This window comes from Megachile rotundata, chromosome 13 (assembly GCF_050947335.1).
Source record: "Megachile rotundata isolate GNS110a chromosome 13, iyMegRotu1, whole genome shotgun sequence".
NCBI classification, from domain to species: Eukaryota; Metazoa; Arthropoda; class Insecta; order Hymenoptera; family Megachilidae; genus Megachile; species Megachile rotundata.
In genome coordinates, this window is record NC_134995.1 from 14,647,921 (window position 1) to 14,673,455 (window position 25,535).

Below are 25,535 nucleotides of genomic sequence, written 5' to 3' on the forward strand. Positions count from 1 at the left end.
GAGTTATCTTCGTGCAAAAATGAACGAAGCGGTGAAACAATTAGTCTCGCGTTTCAAGGATCTCATTAGATACAGAGCGAATGCGCTGTAGCACTCTACCTACATAGCGGTATTGCTTTTTTTTTAAAAGCAGTAGTGTCAGAGATCTTGTTTTGATGTGAACTCGCACATGAGATCTCTCGTATAAGTTTCTTTCATATTTTGCCGCAAATTTAAATCCTAATATAACTTTTTTTTATAAAAAGTTAAACGTAAAACATTAGCTGCTCACAGATAAAGCGCGAAATAAAATAATATTCAAAATTTCAAAAAAGAAATTAAAAACGAAAAAATGTATACTGTTCACGTAACACCGGGTAAATCTTCCGAAAAACAAAATAGTTCAAAAAATGTGGATTCCGAAAGAGGCGTATACAAACATCGAAGAAAAGAATCGATTCCTGTTAAAGTCTACAATTATCTGAAGACGCAAATGCAAACAGAAGGAATTCCAAGTGAGTACAAATTTGATATGTTCACTTGCCATTTATTTCTTAATCAAATATATAATAATACGTACATTAATCAAGGATAAAGACAATAAACGAAAGAAAAATTTCATACACTTTATCTCAAATGATTATTAAGTCACTTTCTAAAGCCATCATTCGTTCGTTTTTTTATCCTCCATTTATGAAAGAAATTCTATATATCTTTATTTATAATTAGATCAAATAGTTTCGGACGAGTTTGTGTTATCGAAAGTACCAACACTAAAGAAATAAAAGTTTTATTTTCCTTTCGTGTTTATAACGATTACCAGTTCGCCATGATTATTAATAACATTTTATGTTTATTAATACTGCAAAAATAGATTTACATGATTATTATAACGTAATGAATTAATATTACTCTCTTAGAGCGATTTCCGTTAGATTTAATCTCTCCATTAAATATATAAATAATGTGTAACTATTTTTTCTTTAATTACATAATATCAACGTTTTCGTTTTTTTCTTTTTAACAATGATACATACAATTCTATGTACTATCAGTAATACGCGCAACTTGTTCTTTATTGAGCTGGGCTCTTAGAAACGTTGTCTGTCTGATCGACCAATCGATCTGTATTTATTACCGAAAGTAAACAATCTGTTACTTCAACGTTTAAATCATCGCATATATGCGCATCTTTTTCCGCTGTTGTTTCGTAATTGGAATAATTATGTGACCAAACATCAATAATTGAATCCTCGTTCTCTTCAACGGAGTCTTTTAATTCTGAATTGCTGTTTGACGATGGCGTGTAAAGAACTGGCGAGTTTTCTACCATACGATTTTCGAATTCTGTTTGTAAATTAGCCATGCGCATTCCGCACGAAGTATCATTATAGAGTAACCAATACGGAGAAAAAGAATGTTGCCTATATTCTGCAACAAACTTTTCTTTTTGAGAACATGATATATTTGTTGATACTGGTGTATGTGTAACAATAGGAGCAATGTAACAATATACACAAGATGTTTGTTCTAGTTTTGATAAATCTATACGTTTGGTATTAATAAAATTTAATATATTCTCCAAAATTGAATCTGCAGAAATTTTAGATAATTTTTTAGGCCAAAATGGATCTAGTACTCCTAAAAATATTAAAAAAAAAAATGTAATTTAATGTATATAAAATATTATTTTTGTGCACAGTACCATAAACAGTACCAACTACATACCATTTGTTTGGACCTTTTCTGCCGCACTTAACACATTTTTTTCAATATTAGATTCAGTTTGTGTAGAATTACTATTTTGCTGACATTGTTCTAAATGCCCAGATAGTGGAATACTTTCCTGATTATTTTGTGAGCATGAATATTTATATTGTAAATCAGAGTTGTAGCAATTGCTATTAGAAAATGTTTGAGAAATGGTAGATGTGTACGTATCTTGATCTATGGTTGCATTTGTAAATGAATGTGTATTTTGTAAATATTCTGCATTAGTTTCTGTACTACCTTTGATTAAGTTTTGTAAATAATATGTGTTAGTACAATCAGATTGCACATTAGGAATGATGTACTGATTTTCTTCAGTGGCATTCAAACCTAATAAATTTTGATTTGAGCTGTAAGAATGTATATTTTCTGTTACCCTGTACTGATGTATTAAACTCCCATCACTTTCAGGCTTATTCAGAGGATCAGTTTCTATATTATCATAATAAATGGGTTGAAACACTTTTGAAGACTGAACATCCGATACACAATTGTTATCTGTTGCCTCCATGACATTGGTGATAGTCCAGTTTTCATATTCTTGTTGCATACCAATATTTGTAGTAGGATATTTATATGCATTATTATTTTCATGTGTTAAGACATTGGATATTTGTTGACCAATTTCTGCAACACTTTTCACAAATGTTGGTTCATTTAAAAAATACTCTCCCTTAATACTACTCAGAAGACCATAGCATTCAGTGTTGCCTTCTAAATTTTCCTCATTGTCTTGATTATCTGATTCAGCAGTTAAAGTGTCAGAATTATCTAATAAGTTATTAGACTGATATTGTTCCATTGACCAAAACCGATAACTTCCAAGCACAGGACTAGCTATTTCTCCTAAATTTGCACCTACTGGTGCTTGCAACATTTTTTTTAAAAGTATAGATCCTTGCACATTGTTATTTGTGTCCTCTAATGTTTGATATTCTACATTATCATTTGGTTGATATACAAAGGAATCTGTGTTATTAACAGCAATTATATTAGATTTGATATAATTACTGGAATTTAAAGGAACTTTCTGCACATCAGATAAAACAGGTGCTGTTCTTAAGTCCACTATTGTTGAGTCTTGTATTTCATTATTATTTGTATCATACGTTTGAAATTCTCTCTGTATTCTCTTTAACAAGAATTGTTTAAACTCTTCATAGTGTGGAATTTTATGATCATCATCCTCTCTACTTGCAATTTCTTCTTCTGCTCCAACCTGAAAATAAAAAATAGAAATTTAATAAAAAAAAAATTGTTATTTTTTTTATTTTCAATATTAAGAAAATTGATGTAATATGTGCAACGTTTGCAACTTTTACTAATTAGTAAATATTAAATTTCTCATTAAATCGATTAATCGATCTATGTATTTATCTGTTGCTCCCGCCTACTACGCGATCGTTTAATCGATTTGTATAAACATGATATTTTACAATATAATAGGTACATTTTTATAAATTTAAATATTCTATACAACAATCGGATGAAATCAAATGAACATCGACTTACCCATTGATAAGGTGGTTGCTGCTGCGGGCAATAATAATCATCGGCCATAACGTAATCAGGACTATGTAATGGTGTGGAGGTTAACCCTAATTTTCCGACTTGGATTTTTCTTACCTTCTTCTTACGAGTTTGTTTGAGATCTTGTAACAGCCGACCAACTTCGTTTTCATTGCCACCTTTTGCAGCTTGCAATACTTTAACCAGCAATTTCTTCTACGATCAAAAATCATAATCGATCCTTCAAAAAATCAATTTTCACGCTTGTCGAAAATTGCAATGAAAGTTGAAGAGTAAGGATAAGTTCCTGTATTTCTTAATTTTAATTTCTAATCGATAAATAAGTTACCTTTATGTTACCTGGTACTCGATATCTAAGAGCTAAGGCTTGTAATTCTTTGTACGATAATCTTGAAATATCGTTTCCGTTCATTTTCAAACATCTAGACAGTCAGTCGTAATCCTGTTAGTTCTTACCCATTTCTGATATGGCCGATAGAAATATTCGTCTGTTAATCGAATTATGTGCAGCCAGATTTAATTTAAGAAAACCATTTTACAATTAACCGAAAATAAATTTTCTACAAAAGGTGTCTCTCTGTTCTTCATTTAAATTTACTTCGATCTGAGAGAATCGTTTCTCAATTTTCACAACCGTTCGATGACTTTTTTCTCTATTAAATGATTCTACCATAATCTATTTAACAAACTTATTTATATTATTATCGAAATACTAGCACAAATATAAAATACCAAATATCGCGATTATACCAACAAATTACATGATCTTTGGTTATTGTTGCATACACAGTGGTTATTCGTTAAAACAAGTACCGGTTGTAATTGCTATTATCCTGCCATCTAGAAATAACGATCTTACAATTCGATAGTATCGATCGATAATGTTCCTACTGTTCGTGTGAGTAGCCCATCTCGACGGGGTAACTTTGTTCAACAAGTGAACACGTTTCCAAATTTCATCGATTTGACTATCCATTTCTTGCACACGCAACATCGTCATTATTCCTCAAAATTAATTTCAAGTCGTTCCAGAATCCTCGAATGATAAATCGAAAAGTCATTCACATTTTTCACATCTGGTATACTTCAAGACTTTATGGTAACCACGAATGCAACAATCGATTGCTACTTATCGGCAGTTACTACTAATCGTATGTATTCTTGATCACTAATAATTTTGAGCATGCTTTGCTGTCACTTGTTTATCGACGACTAACACGTACTAAAATACCAGTCCTTATGTACGCACTTTTGGCCCGGTTTCAAACGGGACGTGATCCTTGTTTACTTTATAATGTGTTTACACACCAAAGTACATAGTACAGATACATGAAACGATTACTCTGTCACTGAACATGATGTAAAATCGAAAAGAAGCAGGCCAATGTACTGTTTTGATTTATAACAGAAAAGAATTATTTGTTTCGACGGTAGCAATAATCTAGTAGTAATGGTCAATGCATAGGAGGACGCAAAGCACTCAGTAGAAAAGTCGTCCGTGGTCAGACGTTCATCTATCGTATTTCCTGTTGGAGAGAAGGTAAATTAATTAAAAATGTATGCATTTCGGTATTCATCTTTTAAATTCAGCTCTCGCTACATTCGTTAATATTAATAATTACAATTTTTTCAGTCGACTAAGAAGTATACACATAAATCGTGCGCATAAAAAATGTACATAAATTTTGATCAGCAATCGAGGAAAAGCGTAGCACTTGATGAAAAGGTATATTTTAACGATAATTATTAAGAATATGACCTAAATCGTGTAAAGTTGAATATACAGAAACTCAAAACGTAAACAGATATCGTTTTCCATTCATGAAAGAAGAGACTCAAAGATCATAAACAGATGAGGAAGAACGAGGTCGCCCCCTAAAGAACGAGGTCAAAGGAAATGTGCTGGACGGTGAGATAAACGGCTAATAACGAGCGGAACATTTATTCAAATAATATTCATCTCTCGATTCGACGATGTTCGTAACTTAGTTCGTTTAACGAGTGTCTGAGCTTGCGCGGGAACAAGCAAACCCCGTGCTTTTGCGTAGCAGCTGTTTCATCGGTGCATCAGCATGAGGGCAGCGCGCACATCGTTACGGGAGTCGTTCGGGTGACTTTAGTCCGCCGTGGGACATCGATCGGTGAATTAAAGGCGTACATCGTCGATCGGTTTGAACGACGAGCCAAGACGCAACACCTGAACCGAAGGAATCGAAAGAGAGGAACAGAGGAAAGAAGGAAAGCGTAGCTGGAAGAGACACCGGTTCGATCAAGCTCGATATTCGGTTAGAAAGAACCGGACGAAATCGTTTTAGAGTTAAGCATCGAGCGTGTTGGATCGCTAAAGGCGATCGTTCGATCGTGAATCGCCGATGAAGGCACGTAAGAACCGCGAGAAAAGTAAGTTCATCAATCATACAGGCGGACTGTAATGTCGCTCGAGTTTCCTCTCCTGTAATCGGCGCAGGCCAGTCGATACGCCGTGGAATAAGAGATCCTCCTTGAGACGAAGGGATCGGATACAACCCAGGCTCAAACGTATTAGGATCTCCCTCTTAATCGCGAAACAGTTCGTTCCGGTGTGTCAGTGCTAACAGCTGCCAAAGATGCAACGGCAAGGTGCGAGACTCGCTCGACAGAGACAAACGAATAAACTGCCTCTTCCTATTTCTTCTTCGTCTTCTTCTTCTTCTTGTTTGACCCGTTGACGATTCCTAACGTTACGAAAGATAGTATCCTGGGTATTTTACCACGATATATCCATTGTTGGTCCGCCTAGGGAACCGACGGACGCGACCACCCTCTTTGTACCCGTGTAACGTCTTATTCTTTCGACTCGTGTATGTGTCCGTTTGCGTGCGTGCGTGTGTGTGCGTGCGTATGTACATCCAGCAACGCGTTATCAATTGAAACATGCTTCCAAAACGGAATCGCAAAGTGGGGTGGAAAACGGGGTAGGAGCTCTCCCGTTGCTATGGTGACCCCGGATGCCCGGGACCCGGGACCAGAGCTGCTATTGGAATTACGGTGCAGAGTACACATGCGTCTATAACATGTACAAACCTATAAGAGCCAATTCAAAGTTTACGACCGTGTTTCAGACGATCTCTGCTTCGGTAACTCCACGTTTTGGGCAATTTCTTCTTTTCACCGAAAGTCTTTCTTACTGTTTAGACTCATTAGCGACGTAGACGCATCGAATGTAAGAGCTTTCTTTCCCGTATCGATTCTTTGACCCAGCTTCGTAGCTCTTTCAATCTTTCATCGTCTCCGTAGCGGGGCTAATCTAATTCTTTACATAGTTCCGTGATCGTAATTTTAGCAGCGATCAATGGGAAGCTTCTACCTTAGCCGCGTAAACAAGCCTAATAGCGTTTCGCTTTCAAACTTGTCAGTGATTCTTCTCGGTTAGCATGAAAATGCGACGTCGACCCGTGATTGCTTTTAAAACAGTTTAGAAGGTAAACGATGCCTACGGCTTATTTTTCTAACCCCCCACTGAGCATCGCAGACGCGGGAACGAAAATATTTACGAAAAGCATCGTCGGTTCGCCTGGTCATTTTCGGATATAGAAGCGAAGCATGCGTAACCGGAAAGAATTGCATGATATCAGGTGTCCCAGGAAATTCATACGGTTTTAGATACTCGTGAATGCTACTTTTGTAGAAATCATATTCGTTATGCCGTTTTCTTGGACACCTAAGAAGTAAAAGCGCGTGAATTCATTTGCATCGTGACTTGATCGGTTTTTCATTGAATCTCCGGAATTTCTATATCAATGTAGAGACCGAAAAACGTCGAGGAATTTACGAATGTCTGAGTAACGCGACCGTCATTTAAGTAGACGCGACACCTCCGTAAATACATAGTAGTGTGTGTAGCAGTGTACAGTCTCTCGTAGAATATGTTGTTAGCAAACCTTTGGCTCGTTAGGCAACTTCTTTAGCTGGGTGCATATTTGAGTAGAGATTGCAACTACTCTTTTAGAGCTCGATACCCCTTTATACATTGCTAGTGTTGGGTCACGCTTTCGTTCGATCTTGAATATTATTTCGACGACGGATATTATATTAATAGAGCGTTAATGAGTATCGATTTGACACGTTTCAACTTGTCTGGAAGAAACGCGTGGTCTGGTTGAGTTTAATTTGCTCGTTAACGAAAGCGATCGCTCGACGCTGCGAGATTAACGGACTGATCCGATAGATTTCACTTTTCATGTCTGAAGTATATCTTTCTTGACTAGACCTTCACTATTTTTATTCTCTTCTTACTACACGCATCTTTCCATCGTCGTACTAGTGACTGACCTTAGTACTTCTACGATCGATAAAAAGTGTAAAGATGGAATTATGCACCTGCTATTATTTACTTAATTCTTTGCCTCTTCCCAAGTAAAACATTGTCATCGTTCAAATCTTTTTCTCGAAACAACGGCAAAGAAGATCGAACGATTTCGAATCGTTGTCTTCAAATTTTCTGTATTCTTATACTGATTTTGGGACAGCAGTTTATTTCGTGATTATCGGAGAAACTATATGTATATTCTCCAGTGCAAAATTATTGAACGATATTACGACGATACAGCGTTAACATTTCGACGGTCGGTTAAGACTTCTTTCAAATACAAAGAAATTTTTGGTCAGGAACTTTTGAAGCTCGTACAGATTTTTTAAAACGAATTACCGTCAAAATGTTAAGACCGTACACCAGACTGTTTTACCTGGGCATCGTTTCCTATTATTCTCTCGTTCACGAGTTCTCCGCCTGCAAGTCTATGCACCTGTACATCTCCAGGTAATTGTCCGTCTTGGCAATGCGCGCACTGTCTCCCGTAGAACCCCGTATTCGCTGAAGGGAGGTGTAGGCAGGTTGCCTGGAGGATTCAGCCGTGCTGTGTTCTCGGGCACCCGGCGTATCTTCTCCCGGGCAATGCGCCTCTGTTCAAGCTCGTTGCACCCTGTCTCGTAAGTAGATTTTTGAGCCGTCTCCTCTCCTGCCTGCTAGTGAGAGAGAGGAGAAACGGCGTCTCTCCCTTAGCCTGACAATGTAGAGGAACAAGCATATTTGAGAGAAACAAAGGTGAGAGGGGAGTATCTCGAACGCGTGGTACAGTCTTTAGGAGCGAACCGCCTGTTGACAAACTTACAGAGGGCGAACTTGAAGAACTCGGGGGCGTTTTAGGGGGTTCGACCGCCGGTGCCCTTGCTCTCGGTGGTCGGCACAAGCCCGAGGAGCTTGCCACCTTGGCAGCCAACACCAGATTCTCCAGGAAGGAGATACAGCTGATTTATCGTGGTTTCAAGCAGGAATGCCCGACTGGACTCGTCGACGAGGAAGCCTTTAAACAAATTTTCTCGCAGTTCTTTCCGCAAGGAGGTGAGTCTTAAAATTAGTAGGATACTGTTTTTAGCGAATTCGATGATATATGTAATCTAATATCAAGCGACAAAGAGCAGACACTAGTTTATCTACACTTTTAGATGCCAGCCAATACGCCCATTATGTGTTCAACACTATGAAGAGGAAACCGTCTGGAAAGATAAGCTTCGAGGTGAGGTCGTTCTCGAGAAGTTTATCGATGTACCAATATCGTTCTACAGTAGCACCGCGTTTATCTTTGTTCAGGAATTCCTCACCATTTTATCTAAAGTGTCGAGAGGTTCGGTGGAGGAGAAACTTCAATGGGTATTTGGTTTGTACGATCTAGACGGGGATGGGTTGATCAGTAAAGAAGAGATGTTGGACGTGGTCGGTTCCATATACGAGATGTTGGGGCGTTACACCCAGCCACAAATAGTCGAGCCACATGTGGCTGCCAGAGAACATGTTGATCGCATTTTTCACGTAAGTAAGAACAATCGATTCCTCGAGTCGCTTCTGCTATACTAAATAATTCGATCGATTTTATGTCAAGTATAACTGCTCTTTCTGTTCGTAGTTAATGGATGCGAATAAAGACGGCGTGGTGACAATCGAGGAATTAGTACAATGGTGTTCCAAAGACGAACAACTGTTGCGAAGTCTCGACACCCTTGACACCGTCTTATGAGATCTTTATTATTATTTTATAATTCTTCTTCGATTCCCAAGAGCCACAGATCCTCTGTACATTGTATCTTGGCGCTCGACCGAGTTCTGTGTGTAGTTTCTAAACAAAATTTTCATCTTCGCAATTGCAGTCGACAGGAAGAAAAGGAATTGGACTTTGAAAGGAAATTACCGTCTGAACTCGTCGAACGCTATTTGTAAATATGTACTTACCCCACCTACCCTAGTCTTTCAAGCGTGCTACTCAAGGCACGATAAAACCAACAGTATTATCAAACCTCTGATACAAAAAATTGCCAATCCTCGTTGCGTCGAATACTCCGTTATGTCCGATAGATCACTCTGTGATTTGTTACCTCTAATGCGAAAAGAAATATTTCAACAACGAGTATATCTTATATAATTTTGAGTCATCCATCGAGAATTCTGGAGTAGAATCGATGCGACGGGAACAACTCGGCCCCTCGATTTATTGAAACTATGAACTTATTTCTACGCTTTAACGACAAATTTTAAGAGTTTTAACAATCGTTAAGGCGTTATTTTAACATTGATTCTTGACCTCTATATTTGTCCTAAAAAAATTAAGCGATCGTGATAGTCAACGTGTTGATACGCGATGCCAACTACGATCAAAGATCCTTTCAAAAATGAGCTTTTATTATCATCCATTGTTCGAGGCTGTTATAGTATATGGCAATTAAAAACATTTGTCTAATACCTTTGCACGTTGCATCTATAGCTTACAAATGATTCAATGCTCGTGAAAAGGATCAAATAGAAATAAGATACAGTTTATTTTCTTGTTCTAAAATCATTAGCTATTAGCCATGTGCGAATAATATTTGACAATCTTTTCAAACTTGCCTTTTACGTGAACGAGTACAGAAAGGTTTCCTCGTTCTTGCTACATTCTCTTCGACTTACCTGACCACTTATTCTTTTCGACTATTTTAACATGGTGATTATTATCGACAGGAGAGTCGCCGTGTTAAAAGTTGTTGAAACAAGTTAATACCGAGCTTCAAGGTTTCCGCATATGCTCGTTCAATGGATCATGATTATAAGTTTAATTATACCTGCAATGGCCCACACGATGGAAAAGTAGTTAGTAACCCAGTAATATAATATCGTAGAACCCTCGACCAACTAAGAGAAACGTGATCTTGCAAGATCAACGCCCCTTGTGATTCTCTCGTACCTTACTATTTATTACAACTCTCGCGTAAAGAATTATTGTTATTAAGATGATTACTATTAACCTGTTTATCTATCCTGTAAATTCTAAAGCGAACCCTTTTATGCGTATGAACATCATCGAATTTGTTGAATTTCTCGAGTTTATTAAAAACCTGTATTGTAATTGAACTTCTAAAAAAACGTTATTACCTGAGCGTGCATGTAAAGAAATCAGTTCGATCATTTATACATTTGATTGTTCTAATAATGTGCCATTAAAAGCATTCAATATGAATAAATGAATGCTTGTTACAATGGATCCACTTTGGAAATCAATTTTTTCCAATAGTTGATGTTCCATATGTAGTGCAGCTTAGGCTTCCCTCAATTAAGGGGAATCGTATGGGAAGGGGTGTCCCATCACTCCTTACTTCTTAGACATTCTTTAGACTTTAGATTGACCTTACATTTTCGTAAGGATCTCTCAAGGTCGAAAGGTGGGAGACACCTGCCCTACTTTTCCCCTTAACTGAGATAAATGTATCGTTGCACCTAAATGTATAGTAGTATTTCTTTTGCATGAAAACATAGGCGATAGCTCATTACTTATTTTATTGCAAAGTATTCTAATTGTCTTTCGAAGTAACTTCAACATAGTTACTGATGATGAACGCTTTCTAATGCTAACTTTAATTTATCGTATTTTGTGAAATAAAGATATTTAAAAACCATTTACCGAAGATTTTTATTATCTTACCTACACAGTGGCATGATAATTGACGAAATCGAAATGATAACCGTTCTGCTTTTCATTTTTTTAATTTTTCATTTCTGTAAAACATTTAAAATTTTGGATGTATCGAACAGTGGCGCTGTAGTCTCATACATAATATATAGGATATGCACTTCTGTTAACTGTCTATTTTCTATAGTTTGTTTGTTCTATTTAAAGTTTGATAAAGCAATCGTTAAAAGTATTCTAAGTCGAGAGGATGTGTGAAAGTAATGCTTTACAAAAAAAATGTATACAGCTAAGGAAAAAGGTGTAAATATTCGATACAATGTCATGCAATATATCGCATAGCAATTAACCATATAATTATATCTAGTATTATAATTTTATTTTTGAAAATAAATTTAAAATGAAATTTTAAATAATAGTAGGGGTGAAATTTAAATATAAATAATAATGGTACGAATAAAGTGGGCATTAACGAATGCTCCAAACATTCTTAGGTAACTTACTAATTATATCATAAAAGAGCAACTGCTTTATCTTTAAATGCATTATTGTAATCTTTTTCTGTTACTTATAGGCTTAATTTGAAACGAAAATGGTGGAACTTTAAAATCATTATTAAATCTTTATTTTATAATGACTTCTTAAATTGGAGCTATGTCTGCGATATACTTTTAGAACCAATGTTTTGGTTCGTAGAAAATTTCACAGCCTGCCTAGGGCCGGTAATTATTTTAATTACATTATCTATGATTTATATGCTACATATTCTCATTAGGAAATTTAATATTGTTTACAATGTATTTACTAAGCTTGGCAGTTCATAGGTATTTGTAGTAATGGTAAGCCTTTTAACTGCAAGTATCGTGTACATTGCATATTATATTGGCTTACCATATTGGTGGGAAAAGAGTCCATCAATGACAATAATCCTTCTTTTGGTTGGAAATTGGCTGCTGATCAATGTATGTTTTCATTATTACATGGGTGTAAATGTTCCAGCTGGTTATCCACCTCAAGGTAGTCTTATTCCAGAGGCTGTGAGTATTTGTAAGAAATGTATTAAACCAAAACCACCCAGAACGCATCACTGTTCTGTATGTAATAGATGCATCTTAAAGATGGATCATCATTGTCGTATCCTTTCACAGAATGTATTATATTTTTTATTAATTAGTATGTCATAAAAAAATGTATATATTTTCTGAACAATAATACAGCATGGTTAAATAATTGTGTTGGCCATTATAATCATAGACACTTCTTTCAATATATGGCTTTCACTGTAGTTGGTATTTTATTCATAATGCTATTTGGTGTTGAAATAGCATATCAAGAATTTTTTCCAGCACAAGAACCAGAATTAGATGGTCACCCAGTGCGCATTAATAATTCAGAGATAATTCCTGTGGTAATCATAATAATTTCATCTGTAACGAATGTCATTTTAAGGTAGATTCGCTGTACATGGTATATTCATTTTAGACTGAATCGCTAGACCACTTAAGCGAAGAAGAATTAGCTGAAATAGCTAAACAGGCTGCAGATACAAACACTAAAGAGTGGAAACGACGACTTATAGTGTTTGCGGCATTAATCTGTGTCGCTACTTTTGCCGCGTTAGGTGCTTTAACATGGTGGCACGCAGGTCTTATCACTAGAGGAGAAACGAGCATAGAAGCGCGTATAAACAGTACGGAAACACAAAAGTATAAAGCACTTGGTAAAATGTATCAAAATCCATATAACTTTGGACCAAGAGAAAACTGGAAACTATTTTTAGGCGTCATTGGCAGGTAATTATAAATTGATCAACATATTTTAATATAATTAATGTTGTTTAATGCTTCTTTTTTACAATAGGAGTTGGTGGCACATATTTTTTCCATCAAATCACGGACCATATGGAGATGGTCTTACGTGGAAAACTATTCACGATACAAAAATATCTTGAGTATAATTCTTATGCTTAGAAACGGCAATATTCGCATTTGGTTTTTACAGTCATGATAAAGTCGCTCTTACAGATTTAAAAATCTTTTAGTCAAACTATATCGCTGTAACGATACAATATTACATCTAATTCTCACTTTGCATACCTTAAACGATGTAACGTATCCCGAATAACAAATATCAATGTAAAAATTACATCAGTTTTTCAAATTTATAATATCAATTATACCTAATACGTATATATATAACAACAATTTCAGCGCATCTACAAATATGTGTCATGTTTAGCTTATATTGTTAAATAGTATTATCATTAAATATATTTTGAATTTTTCATGGTTACATCAGTCGAATCATTCGCTGAAAAAATAAAATTTTTTATCTTTGCAAAGCAAGGTGTTCATTGATATTAAACAATGCAAGTCATGACCACACAGTGTCCTCGATCCAGTTAAGATAATGCGAAACCCTTGTGTATACCCCAGGTGTATCAATAAGTGCACAACCTTGTCCAAAACTAGTAATACCTATTACTTGAAAAAGGCATAAATTTTGAGGATGAATTATTTGTAATGGACCTCCTGAATCTCCTTGACAAGTATCTTTGTTCCAACCACCACGAGGATCTCCTGCACAAATCATACTTGGTGTAATCCCATATGGTATTGCTATTGATTGATTGTGTCTTATTGCACACCCTATGTTATCAACGATATCAAGAAGAGCCTTTTGTAATTGATCACTTTGTTCCTCATCATCTGCAAACATTTGAAGTTCAGAATGTAAAAATGTACTAAGTATGATTTGATATTTTTTGATCTTACCAAATTTGGTTACACCCCAGCCAGTAACCCATGCTTGAGTAGGTACAGAATCGTATAGTTGATATAAACAGGCAGGTCTTATTTCTTTATTAAACGTAATAGAGGTATTTAATTTTATAAGAGCTATATCTGCATACATAGCAGGAGGTTTATAACTTGGATGACGCATTATCTTGTTAATCGTAGTTGTTATGCCATCATTATTATCTTTTAAGTTATGGAATCCGATACGAACATCTGTTGGACTTCTATTTAAACAAAATTAATCATTCTTAAATAGATTGTATCTTTAGAAATGATCTACAGTAACAGATAAAATATAAAATAATACTTTGGTCCATAAGTACAATGTGCTGCAGTGAGTACCCATTCTGGTGCAATAAGAGTACCGCCACAAGTAAAAGTAAATGCACCCTCTCTGGTTTTTGTACCCAGAGCAACCATGTGAGGAAATTCACCACGAGAAGCATCAACACCTCCAACAACAAGTCGATTTGCATTCATACATTTCTTATTGGGTACTTTGATTGATTCTGGATTTGAACCCACTAAAGACAACACTTCTGCTGTACCCCAAAATTGTCTTCCATATTCTTCACACTCTAATACACACAAAATTATAAATGCTTAATATCGTATTAAAAATGATTAATTTTTCCCTTGAAAATACTTACTGATTTCTGACTTTGTTCTGGTATCTATATATGTATTTATTTCAGTTGTAGTTTCATTGACTAATACCTTACTTGGTACAAGTACATTAACATCTGAATTGTTTAAGGGAATTATATTACTAGTATTATTTATTATAGAGTCACCTTGTAAGAAAGGATTATTGATATGAACAGCAATAGTAATATAATTAGTTTCAGATGCTGTAACATTTTCAGATGATTTATTGTTCCCATGTTTATTTTTTTCACTACCCTTATTAGGGGATGATGACTGTGGCTTTAAAAGATTTGATAAAAAAGGATTCCCTTCATACTTTGTTGGTACAGTTATGTTGTCCTTTTGAAGAAATGGATTGTTATCAATGTTATCACTTAATTTTGGTGGATTAATTTTCTTCTTTTTCGAGTTTCCTAAAAATACATTTAACTAAATATGATGCTATTACCAGAACACAAAAAGTAATTCTATTTCAAATACTGCACATAATGTTTTAACATAATTAAAAATAATGTAAATAATGTAAATAAAAAATAACATAATTAACCTGGATTTTTCATAGACAGAGCGAATGTTATGCTAAGTAATATAAATATTGTAAAAATAGCAAGTCGATATGCCATTACTATAACTTAGGCATTACTGTAACTCCGCATTCTTCGTTTCCTCAACAGACATTTATACAGCTCAAGTTCAAGGATAATCATCTACTGCTATCTGCTTAACTATAGATATTTATTTAGTAGTCAGATGGTGGGGAGGATATAGCGGGGATTCAAACAGTTCGACTATTCGCTGAATAAATAATTTAATAAAAAAAGAACGCATAAACTTAATGTAATTTTCGCATTCTTAATCCCCGAAACTTTTACCTTCACTTTAAATATGAATCACGGAAGAAGACATTCTTACTCACGCTCACCCGCTTTGTTATGTGCCGTGTACGAAAAAAGATTATTTGCGTCAGCGATAGAACCATAAAAATGCGTGGTTTCGTTATCGTTAATGTCAAGTTCTCATCTCCTTGTTGAAGAAATATATTTATTAAAAATACTTTTAAAGATACAGCGATCTTATTTATAGATGTATCGCATTTCTCGTGAAATGCAAAGTAAACATTCCTTCAGTTTACTGAGCATTTTTCTAATGTATTCCCAATACACGTGCCTATACAACACATTTCAATAATTGCAATTAATGTTCTACTATCGAACAGCTTTTCTGAACAATTATGTATTATTATTTCCATTGAATGTTTTATTTCAATACATTCTAAATATTATATAATTACCAAATCACAAACGAAATATCCTTCTTCTATTTGATTAAAAAATTTTCAAAAAAGGAACAATTGTAAATAAACAAAGGAAGAGAAGCGTTGGTAATTATTCTTCCGACAATCAATAGAACAAAACAAGTTAGCTCATCGATACAATTGCTTAATTAGCTATTGCTATTAATTATCTGGACTCTGGTCGCTTATATTGCTGCCAATCGTGCGCTCTGGATATTATCACTAATTTTTTATCACGGAAAACTGCCATATAAACAACAGTGTAAAGCATATATATAAGGATCATTGGATAGAACTAGGTGTCCAATCTGCCAATTGATAAAATGCTCGCGTTCAGAGTTCATTTTGTCTCGTTCAAGATGTTCTATCATGCGATTTTCTTCCTTTACTTAATCGCTCAGACCTGTGCGTCGTGTTTAAACACCAGGAGTGCAACGAGGATTGTAATCATCGGTTGTGGAGCTTCTGGTACCGCAGCTGCAACCAAACTGATGTCAGATGGTTTCTATAATATCCAAATTCTGGAAGCTGAAAACAGAATCGGTGGACGCGTAAACACGGTCAAATTCGGTGAGATTATCTTAATTTCAAACTATATACATATGCATATCTCAGAATTGCTCGAATGTGAACTGATACTTTCTTTTGCAGATGATTACTTAGTCGATTTGGGCGCGCAATGGATCCACGGGGAAAAAGGAAACGTCGTGTACGAATTAGTAGCTGATCTCAACATAACTGACCACTCGGAAATGTACACGGACGAGGTGTACACTTCCTCGGGTCATTTACTCGATCCTACGATCATGACGAATCTTACACAAACTTTCATGAACTACATAGACGACATGGAAAATGTAACGGCCAGTTGTGAACGTTCTGTTGGCGAATGTTTTGAAACCAAGTAGGAATCTTCATTATATAATTCATGTTACCGCATCATGACTGAATGAAAGAAAAACGAAGAGAATGCTTTTAGATAAACGTCTTGTAATCATCACGCTTACATTTGCCGCTGTTACTTTAATGATTCAGACAAAAAAACTTACTACCCTTATTTCCGACATTAATTTGAAATAATTTTGCATTAGGCTGAAACAAAAGTTTGCACTATTCCCTGAATTAAATGAGACAATACAGGAGCAATTATTATGGAACTTCAATATGATGCAAACGAGCCTTGATCCTGCCGATTCGTGGTATGACATTGCAGCAGAAAAATACACCGAATACCAAATATGCGAAGGAGATCAAGCAATAAATTGGAAGGAACGAGGATACGGCACTATCTTAGATATACTAATGGTTTCCACAAATTGTTATTTAAATTTTATATACCGTAGATGTTTTATTGTTATATACATAGCAATTTTCTGTAGAAAAAATACCCAGATCCGGCTAACGAGTTACCCCTTTTAAACCGAACTAAGCTTAATACAGAAGTGACTAAAATTGATTATTCGAACGAAGATGGAACCATGAAAATAACAACGGATGATGGAACAGAATACGTTGCCGATCACGTAATCGTGACAGTTTCTTTAGGGGTGCTTAAAGCACAACATGAAACGTTATTCAATCCTCCATTACCAGAAAATAAAGTTAAAAATATCAAGGTATTATTTCGTTTCTTAGTAAAATTGATATGAAAATTTCGATAAAACACGAATGGAAAATTTTGTTCTATCTAGAGTTTGGGATTTGGATATGCTGCTAAAATATTTTTAGCATTTAATAGTACTTGGTTTAATCCTAAAAATTTGAAGAATGCAGGTTTTAGAATACTGTGGACTAAAGAAGAAAGGGAACAATTTAATAGCAAGGTAAATGATTTAGAATAAAATGTAATTAAATAATTTTCGGACCCACGTTAATTTTTTGTAGCCTAACACAAGGTGGATACCTCACACGGTAGGAATTTGGTACGTTGAACATAAACCTCGCTTATTGAGCTTATGGATTTCTGGAAAAGGAGCACGTCTAATGGAAAACGTCACGGACGAGGAAGTACTTGAACAATCCACGATGATAATAGACAAATTTTTATCAAAGCATTATAATGTTCAGAAACCAATAGCGATGATAAGGTAACGCCTTTATTATAGCTACTGCATGTTCACTCTTGTCCCGTAGATAAAAAACATATTTCATTGTTTCCAGGAGCAAATGGCACCAAAAACATTTCCGTGGCACATATAGCTTCCGTAGTATAGAAACGATAAAAATGAATGCGAGTTCGGCACAACTGTCCGAACCAATCATGAAAATGGAAAAGCCGGTAAATTTGATATAATAAATAAAATTAAAAACGAATTATAGAACTTTTTTCTTTCGCAGTTGATTTTATTTGCCGGAGAAGCTACTAATCATCATCAATTTTCCACGGTGCATGGGGCAGTTGCTGCCGGGTGGAGGGAGGCTCAAAGACTGATAGACTTTTATAATATAGACAGATGTCACGACGTGTTGTTCTAAATATTATGTAATTATTAAATATAAGAAATCTGTTTGCTTTGTTCAGATAAAGATGTGCGTGTGTACTTGCATATACATATGTACAGAAAATGCGTGTAAATACATACACATTTGATAGTATCTTTTATACACGTTATACGAAATTATCAGCTGTTCGTAACGTAGTGACTAAGGAAAATTTGTGCTTGCTTTGTTCCAGTGTCATAAGCACCGTGTGTCGTAGAATAAAAATTTTGGTGCGTCGCTTCGCCAGCAAACATGATAATGGGTACATCCTAGGACAAAAAGAAAATTTCAAGTGTCATATAAACTTTCATGTTTTACCAATAAAGACGTTCTTTTTCTTACCTTGCTGCAGCCATTTTGTACTATTTTACCCCATATCGGCTCCGACAGAACGTTTGGTGTTATTCCATGTTTATCACATTTTGTTGTTATATGACTGTAACTGCCCCGAATATATTTGTTTGCATTCCATTGCGTTCTGACACATCTTTTTACTGGAGATATATTCTCGAGTTTTAGGTAATACTTGAGCAAATTTTCACAGTCGGTCGCAACTTGTTGCTCGCTTATCGTTTCAATCATATAAGCTCCTCGTCCTCCCACCCAACCGAGAAGAACACCTTCATGATTCGGTAGCACGTCAAAACCTGTAAGATCTTTGGTCCATGTTGCCAATGACTCGTTACAAGAAACTGATCTGCTTTCTTTCCAAAGTAGTTGAAATCCCTTTGTACCAGGTTTCCACCAAGGTACACCAAAATCGAGAAAAATCTTGTTAATCAAACCAAATCCAAGATTTTCAATTCCCTGTATAAACTGCGTTGGCAAAGATGGACTGAACATGTTCTTGTAATTCTCTTTCAAATAACCAAGAGAACAAGTAATTATTACACAATCCGCAAGGATTTGAGTGTTGTCGGAAAGAGTCAATACGAGCGAAGTATCTAAATCATTATCGACTACTTGTTGCCAGTCGATCGATTCCACAGAAGTATTCAGACGTAAATTTTTCCCGCTTAAACCATTAGCAATAAGTTTTGTTACTGAGCTATATCCACTTTTGAATGAAAGATGTTCTGGTCCTCCAACAAACTACAATCATGTGTATGGTTATTTTAGTGTTATGAAATATGATACATTACAACTGACTTGTATTTACCTTAAATTTCCCCCAATATTTAGTGGACAATTCATCTAATGTCAGACAGGAATTGTCTATTATAAGGAATCTGACATTCCAATCAAAAATTTCTTTCTTTATATTTTTTATAATCAGCGAATCGTTTTGTTTATCTAAATACTTGACGAGCGAATTTCTTAAAACTCTACCAATATTTTCATTATCTTCTCCGATTGTTCTATTCTCATAATTTTCGCAGTCTTCTAACGTGGTGCGAACAAAATCATCTATTTCCGTTATCAAGGCTTCGTCTACTTTGCGGCCATTGTTACGAAGGAAAATTCCTTGACCATCTTTACATTGAATATTCGAAAATAAATCATGTTCATAACATAACTGTGCTAATTGACTCTGATCGCCGTGTATAAATTGCGCTCCGTTTTCTATCCAATTTTTATTCCACGGTATTGATTGAATTCGACCACCAACTTCATTTTGGGCTACAATAGAGCCATTATGAAATAATTGAGTCCTAAATACAATTCATATATATTTGAATTTTATTTACCTTCAATCAGTAGGTAGTCTTTAAAATTTGCGTTTTCTAATGTTCTTGCAGCTGCCAATCCCGCAATACCTGCACCTATCACTACAAGTTTCGTTCTTGTTGTTATTCGGTTCAAAGTGTTCAGTATCCTTCCCACTTTATTGCAGTTGCTTACCACTTGCTTTAACCAACCACACGTTCTACGTGATTTGAATTGTAATTTTTTATTAAAATCGTTTTATCTTACAGATTTACAACTAATTTTTAGTGTATATACACATATTACCAATTATATAAGTACAGGTAACAGTTGACAAATGTGATCAGATAGTGACAGGATATTTTGTTTATTTAATGATGCATTGTTTATTACTTCTAAATAAAGAGGAATGTGATTATCAATGCAGCAAGATTAAACATGCATGCATTTTAATTATGTATTTGTTATTAAGTATAGGAATACATGTTTTATTTTTTTTTTTCTTTTTACTGAAGGAAGAAAATATTCAAAATAAAGAATAGTATATTACAAATGACCACTTAAACATATTACTGTTTATATGGAAAAGTATAAACATTTATATACAGGTTATATCTTCCACGACTTTTATGATGTAAAGCATCAGATAAGTCTATAATTTACCGTGATCCCTTATGAAGAAACATGTGGCTCTGGTGAGAGCTGAGACTTTAACCGCCTAAGAAAAAGCATGCTAATCAATACAAATGGAACATATCATTCGATATAAACATGATTCAATATAAACTCACTCCTATATTGCTCTCAAAAAAAAAAAAAATTTATAAAAAAGATGTTGAAAATACATGTCAAAATTCATGCAAATTATCATTACATCTAGCTTTAATGTAAATAAAAAAATTAATAAAAAATAACTTACAACTTTAACATTTAATGTATGGAAATCAAAACGATCAAACCATTATCAGAGAGACTTTGCTAAGCCTGAGAATCATTAGTTGTAAATGAAAATCCTTTATCATGGCTAGATGAGTGATCAAAAAGACTGCACACTACTGTATGTCAGAACTACCTTATTTTCAGTACGTTTTAAATATTAATGATAATTAAATAGATAACAGAACGTACCTATAAAAATCTACAATTCTATCAGCTTCTCTATAACCCGTTTCGACTGCTCCATGCACGGTCGAGTAATAATGATCATGCGTCGCTTCACCGGCAAAGAGAAGTATCTGACAATCAAATTAAATTAATAAAGAATCTAGTATATTAATTAATTATTTCATTAATAGAAGTACATACAGGTTTACCATCAGCTGTAATAAAAGGTTCAGCTAAATCTTTTGTTTCTATGTTCATTTCTTCAGTTGTTAAGCTTCTGAAGCTATAAGATCCATAGAAATGTTCATCTGTATACCAGGATGATCTGTAACAATGTTAATGTTATAATATGAAAAACTAATTTATTATAAATTCTTACCTAAGCATCTGGTCAAATTTTGGAATGTTATATGCTTTACTCAAGAACTTTTCTAAGAGTAAGTACAAGCCATCAGACACATCATTATCACAAAGTGATTCTATGTGCTTTGCATATTTGCCAGCAATCCATGCACACAATACTCGTGGTTGGTAGTCTACAGAAATAAATGCAAAAACATCGCATAGCCATTCGTATTCCTAAATCATACATGATATATTTAATATCTTAATAGGTGATAGCATCAATACATGAAAAATAATGTAATTATACTTGTCCATAAGATCGAATGAACTCTGCCTTATCTTCCCTGGACCATATTAAGCTAAAACCAGGACATTCTTCCTGCCACCATCTATGTGGAAATTCTAGGAAAATTTTATTCACAGCTCCAAAATCTAGACCCTAAACAATGCATTGTAATTGTATTCTATATTAAGTACATTGTAAATTAAAACATAAAAACTTCAACATTACCAATTAATGTTATATTTTTACCGTGCCTTTATTGCATGTTGCTTATTAACAGGCAAAATTGGTGTAAACATTGTTGTATGTTTTTTTTTCAAGACTCCAAGAGATGCGGTAAATATAACATGTGATGCTATATATTTTGAGTCATCATTAGTTGTCACAATTATATCATTATGTGAAGTATAATCAATATTTGTGACACTTTTATTAAATTCTATTTTATCCATTACAGGCAACATCTTTTTTGAATTTGGGATCTTTTGCTTCAAAGAGAACAAATAAATAATATAATCTATAAAATATGATATTCCATATTTGATGCTCATATAAAATATACATACAGATAACAAATCAAATAGTGTTTTATAACCATGATATTTCCAGTTAAGTACATGATCACCTTCACAAACCCAGTATTTTGTAATTTCTTTTGCAGAAACATCAAACCATGAGTCACTACATTGGATTGAATTATCGAATTTGTGCATCCAGTCTAACAACTGTTCTGCTCTATCGCGAGTAGTAAATGGATTTTCTTCAAATATTTTGTAAAATCTGAAATTTGATACAAAAGAAATAATGTAAAACAGTAAGTATTAACATGACCAATCCCTTAGTTCGTAGATTTCGAATCGTCGCGGTAAATATGCATCATCAACCTTGAAGAGAATAGTGGTGGGGACACTATGGTACATTTATTGTAACTAGATTGTAAAGTTGATGATTGTAAAGTTGAAACTTGTAAAGTCTCATATCAGTCAACGCAAAATAGACAACATTATCTGACATATGAAACTTAATTGTTACCATTAAAACAAAGTTCAAAATAATATTTTATACGATATAAAAATATCATTTTAACGATACTGTAACTGAAAATGATTTATTAAAAAAAATGTTGCAATAAAACGTATTTTTTATATACACAAAATAATGTTTGCAAAAGGGTGAGCATTACTTTTGTAATTATATTAACAATACCATCGTCCTTCAATTTCGTATAATGAGCATACTTATTTCAGAAAGATTGATTCTGAATTAGAAAAACTGAGGGAAGAGATTGATGGCCCACCAAATTTAGATACTGTGATACTAAACATTCAAAGAGCTACAGCACGAATCCATGCCTCTTATTTATTTGAAAACATTGGCAAACCCACATTGAAGGAATTATGTTTATTATTAAGTTCTACTGCCACTGGAAAAATATATGGTGGGTGGAAAGAATTTGCAACGCACATGGGTTTAACTATAGATCAAATACATGTATGTACATAAAAAATATTTAAAATGTTTAGTATTGATAATATTCATTTTTATGAATTTTTTATTATCACAGTGTATAGATTATAATTTCAAAGGCATGGAAGATCCAACTTATTATGTGTTATTAACTTATGCACAACATACTGAAGCAACTATTGACAAAATTTTTTGTGTATTGCAAAAAATGGATAGACTTGATATAATTAACATAATAAGAGATAGTATTTTTAATCTTATTGATGCAATTCCACAGACTATTTCAACCAATGGTATTAGAAATATTTATTGTAAAAACTTAATGATGCTTATAATATTGATAGTACTTTTAATGTATACAAAAGTTTTATGCTTGTATAGAATCTACCATTGCACGGACAAATAATATCCCAAGAGTACCATTAGTTTTAACTCCAACAGAAGCTGTACAAACTGTACAAAAGAAAAGGGTTGATTCTGAACATACAATACAAGATAATGTGCAAAAGGTATTGTACTTATTATAAATATGTTTCAACTCTGATTATAGAAAAAGTATTAATATTCTGCATACGTTGATAGAAGAAACAATTTAACTGTAAAGTCATGCTAACATTTGCTGGCGATGGTACGACAACTGCTCAAAGCATAGCAAAGGTATTTAGGTCCGAAAAATATAGAATTGGAACAGTTATGCTTCAAGAATTAGAATATTATGTGCACAGTATGGCAGAACAATTTGTAGATGATTGTTTTCAACAGGTATAATGATTTTATGTTTACCTTGAATTGAAAAGATAAATTCTTTCAATGTACCACTTATTACTAGGTTGACTTTATTATACCAATATTAACAGAAGAATATATAGAAAGAATAAAAAATTCTAAGAAAATATACATGGAAGATCAGCATAAACTCGACGCTAAATATATAAAATACATATACTCTTTATCAAGATATGAGTATATAAATAATCGATGTTTCAATTATCGTGTGAGGTACACATCTTAATAAACTTCTGTTTTTATTCATTAGATAATTATAATAATGTTTTTGTTTTTTTAACTAGGTGTATAGTTCCTGACAATGAAGTTCAGACAGTCTTAAATGGAGATTTGCATCCAATTTTACAAGTATGGTATAGAGAAAGTGATATTGAAACATTTGTTGAAAATATCTTACTGTGCAAATACTCAAGATAACCATTCATTGATAAAAATAAACACAATAAATAAAATAATAAAAACAATAGTATTACATTCATGTACTGTATATATACTTACTGACATATGAAATATTCTCCGTAAGATTCTGCATCATTTATAGCATTTGTTATATTTTCAGAAATATCATAATATATTTTTAAGGTTTCTGTGGCTTCTTTTTTTGAAAGTATTTCACCTTTAGCAGAAACAAATATATGCTTACTATAATCATTAAAACATTTAGACGAATCCAATAATTTATGTTGAAAAGCCATGTCAAATACAACATTCCCACGTTCACCATGAACCCATTGTGCTCCTAACTCTACAACATTCTCAGCTGAAAATACAAACATATATAATTTTATTATAAATAATTCTTTTATTATGAGCAAATAATTAATGTACTGATAAATAAAATAATTTTAAATATAGGTACAAGGGTTACTTACAAAATTCTACTGTATTTATTCTACCACCAATTCGATCTTTGGCTTCGAGAATTGTAATATTTTCAAAACCATTTTTTATTAATTTACTTGCTGCAGCAATACCTGCAGCTCCAGCTCCAATAATAATTATCTTTGGTCCGTTAAGCATTATTTTGATTTAACGCGTTCTAAGGTAGTAAACTATAATAGTAAAGGGTTGTATTGTCGTCATATATAATCAATATATCTCTAAAAAATGTTGTTTTTTGCACTCAAAAAAAATGTGGGACTTTGTCCAAATGATAAAACAACTGTTATTAATTATACTAACATTGTATCGCGATGAATAGATATTGTTCTGGCTATCCAATCAGATGATTTACTATATACTGTTATATATATACGGTGTTCAGAAAGTTTATAGCATGATATTTTACCTTTCATAGTTTTGATCGGAAATATATTTAATCTTATTTAATTATAATTATTTCTCGTTTGTAATTCGAACGAAAAGTGTACAAATTAAATAAAAATGGTTTCAAATTTGCTAAATTACGTAAAATGACTGACATTCAAGTT

At 33.9% G+C, this 25,535-nt stretch overlaps 7 protein-coding genes across 15 annotated transcripts; 4 read left to right on the forward strand and 3 right to left on the reverse strand.

Moving 5' to 3' along the window:
• Nucleotides 1–144: 144 nt before the first annotated feature.
• LOC100880197 (A-type potassium channel modulatory protein KCNIP2) lies at nucleotides 145–11,243 on the forward strand. Of its 7 annotated transcripts, none has more exons than XM_076538846.1 (8): nucleotides 4,290–4,430; nucleotides 4,745–4,836; nucleotides 4,913–5,005; nucleotides 5,085–5,679; nucleotides 8,432–8,659; nucleotides 8,764–8,834; nucleotides 8,909–9,127; nucleotides 9,222–11,243. In XM_076538846.1, the coding sequence occupies exons 4-8, from the start codon at nucleotides 5,652–5,654 to the stop codon at nucleotides 9,330–9,332; spliced, it is 657 nt and encodes a 218-aa protein (XP_076394961.1). In that variant the 5' UTR covers nucleotides 4,290–4,430; nucleotides 4,745–4,836; nucleotides 4,913–5,005; nucleotides 5,085–5,651; the 3' UTR covers nucleotides 9,333–11,243. The 7 variants fall into 7 exon arrangements, with proteins under 7 accessions (XP_076394959.1, XP_076394961.1, XP_076394960.1 ...); XM_076538845.1 differs by having other exon boundaries at nucleotides 4,745–4,819; XM_076538847.1 differs by lacking the exon at nucleotides 4,290–4,430 and having other exon boundaries at nucleotides 4,679–4,819; nucleotides 5,085–5,255; nucleotides 5,331–5,679.
• On the reverse strand, nucleotides 506–3,748 carry LOC100877661 (uncharacterized). Its single transcript, XM_003704699.3, has 4 exons — nucleotides 3,608–3,748; nucleotides 3,262–3,474; nucleotides 1,708–2,968; nucleotides 506–1,620 (listed from the first exon to the last, which is right to left on the reverse strand). The coding sequence occupies exons 1-4, from the start codon at nucleotides 3,689–3,691 to the stop codon at nucleotides 1,055–1,057; spliced, it is 2,124 nt and encodes a 707-aa protein (XP_003704747.1). The 5' UTR covers nucleotides 3,692–3,748; the 3' UTR covers nucleotides 506–1,054.
• Nucleotides 11,244–11,421: 178 nt separating the features above from the next.
• Nucleotides 11,422–13,397, forward strand: LOC100880310 (palmitoyltransferase ZDHHC16A). Of its 2 annotated transcripts, XM_003704721.3 has the most exons (6): nucleotides 11,422–11,746; nucleotides 11,827–11,974; nucleotides 12,077–12,386; nucleotides 12,470–12,660; nucleotides 12,735–13,045; nucleotides 13,113–13,397. In XM_003704721.3, the coding sequence occupies exons 1-6, from the start codon at nucleotides 11,700–11,702 to the stop codon at nucleotides 13,201–13,203; spliced, it is 1,098 nt and encodes a 365-aa protein (XP_003704769.1). In that variant the 5' UTR covers nucleotides 11,422–11,699; the 3' UTR covers nucleotides 13,204–13,397. The 2 variants fall into 2 exon arrangements, with proteins under 2 accessions (XP_003704769.1, XP_012143958.1); XM_012288568.2 differs by lacking the exon at nucleotides 11,422–11,746 and having other exon boundaries at nucleotides 11,833–11,974; nucleotides 12,070–12,386.
• On the reverse strand, nucleotides 13,069–15,385 carry LOC100877777 (serine protease 1). The gene is made up of 5 exons (XM_012288565.2): nucleotides 15,246–15,385; nucleotides 14,701–15,111; nucleotides 14,358–14,628; nucleotides 14,027–14,274; nucleotides 13,069–13,960 (listed from the first exon to the last, which is right to left on the reverse strand). The coding sequence occupies exons 1-5, from the start codon at nucleotides 15,319–15,321 to the stop codon at nucleotides 13,626–13,628; spliced, it is 1,341 nt and encodes a 446-aa protein (XP_012143955.2). The 5' UTR covers nucleotides 15,322–15,385; the 3' UTR covers nucleotides 13,069–13,625.
• Nucleotides 15,386–16,315: 930 nt separating this feature from the next.
• On the forward strand, nucleotides 16,316–18,814 carry LOC100877889 (spermine oxidase). 2 transcript variants are annotated; one of them, XM_012288564.2, is made up of 9 exons: nucleotides 16,316–16,562; nucleotides 16,644–16,896; nucleotides 17,084–17,297; nucleotides 17,372–17,608; nucleotides 17,684–17,815; nucleotides 17,877–18,079; nucleotides 18,153–18,270; nucleotides 18,330–18,487; nucleotides 18,667–18,814. In XM_012288564.2, the coding sequence occupies exons 1-8, from the start codon at nucleotides 16,316–16,318 to the stop codon at nucleotides 18,465–18,467; spliced, it is 1,542 nt and encodes a 513-aa protein (XP_012143954.1). In that variant the 3' UTR covers nucleotides 18,468–18,487; nucleotides 18,667–18,814. The 2 variants fall into 2 exon arrangements, with proteins under 2 accessions (XP_012143954.1, XP_003704749.1); XM_003704701.3 differs by having other exon boundaries at nucleotides 18,330–18,474.
• LOC100878001 (uncharacterized) lies at nucleotides 18,457–25,288 on the reverse strand. Its single transcript, XM_003704702.3, has 12 exons — nucleotides 24,978–25,288; nucleotides 24,604–24,865; nucleotides 22,419–22,632; nucleotides 22,107–22,340; nucleotides 21,877–22,008; nucleotides 21,604–21,803; nucleotides 21,426–21,549; nucleotides 21,249–21,355; nucleotides 20,162–20,340; nucleotides 19,633–20,093; nucleotides 18,816–19,565; nucleotides 18,457–18,742 (listed from the first exon to the last, which is right to left on the reverse strand). The coding sequence occupies exons 1-12, from the start codon at nucleotides 25,123–25,125 to the stop codon at nucleotides 18,614–18,616; spliced, it is 2,940 nt and encodes a 979-aa protein (XP_003704750.2). The 5' UTR covers nucleotides 25,126–25,288; the 3' UTR covers nucleotides 18,457–18,613.
• Nucleotides 22,679–24,959, forward strand: LOC105662880 (uncharacterized). Its single transcript, XM_012288562.2, has 7 exons — nucleotides 22,679–23,024; nucleotides 23,100–23,343; nucleotides 23,417–23,612; nucleotides 23,701–23,828; nucleotides 23,902–24,081; nucleotides 24,149–24,318; nucleotides 24,390–24,959. Exons 1-7 carry the CDS (start codon nucleotides 23,011–23,013, stop codon nucleotides 24,520–24,522), a joined length of 1,065 nt encoding a protein of 354 aa, XP_012143952.2. The 5' UTR covers nucleotides 22,679–23,010; the 3' UTR covers nucleotides 24,523–24,959.
• Nucleotides 25,289–25,535: the final 247 nt, after the last annotated feature.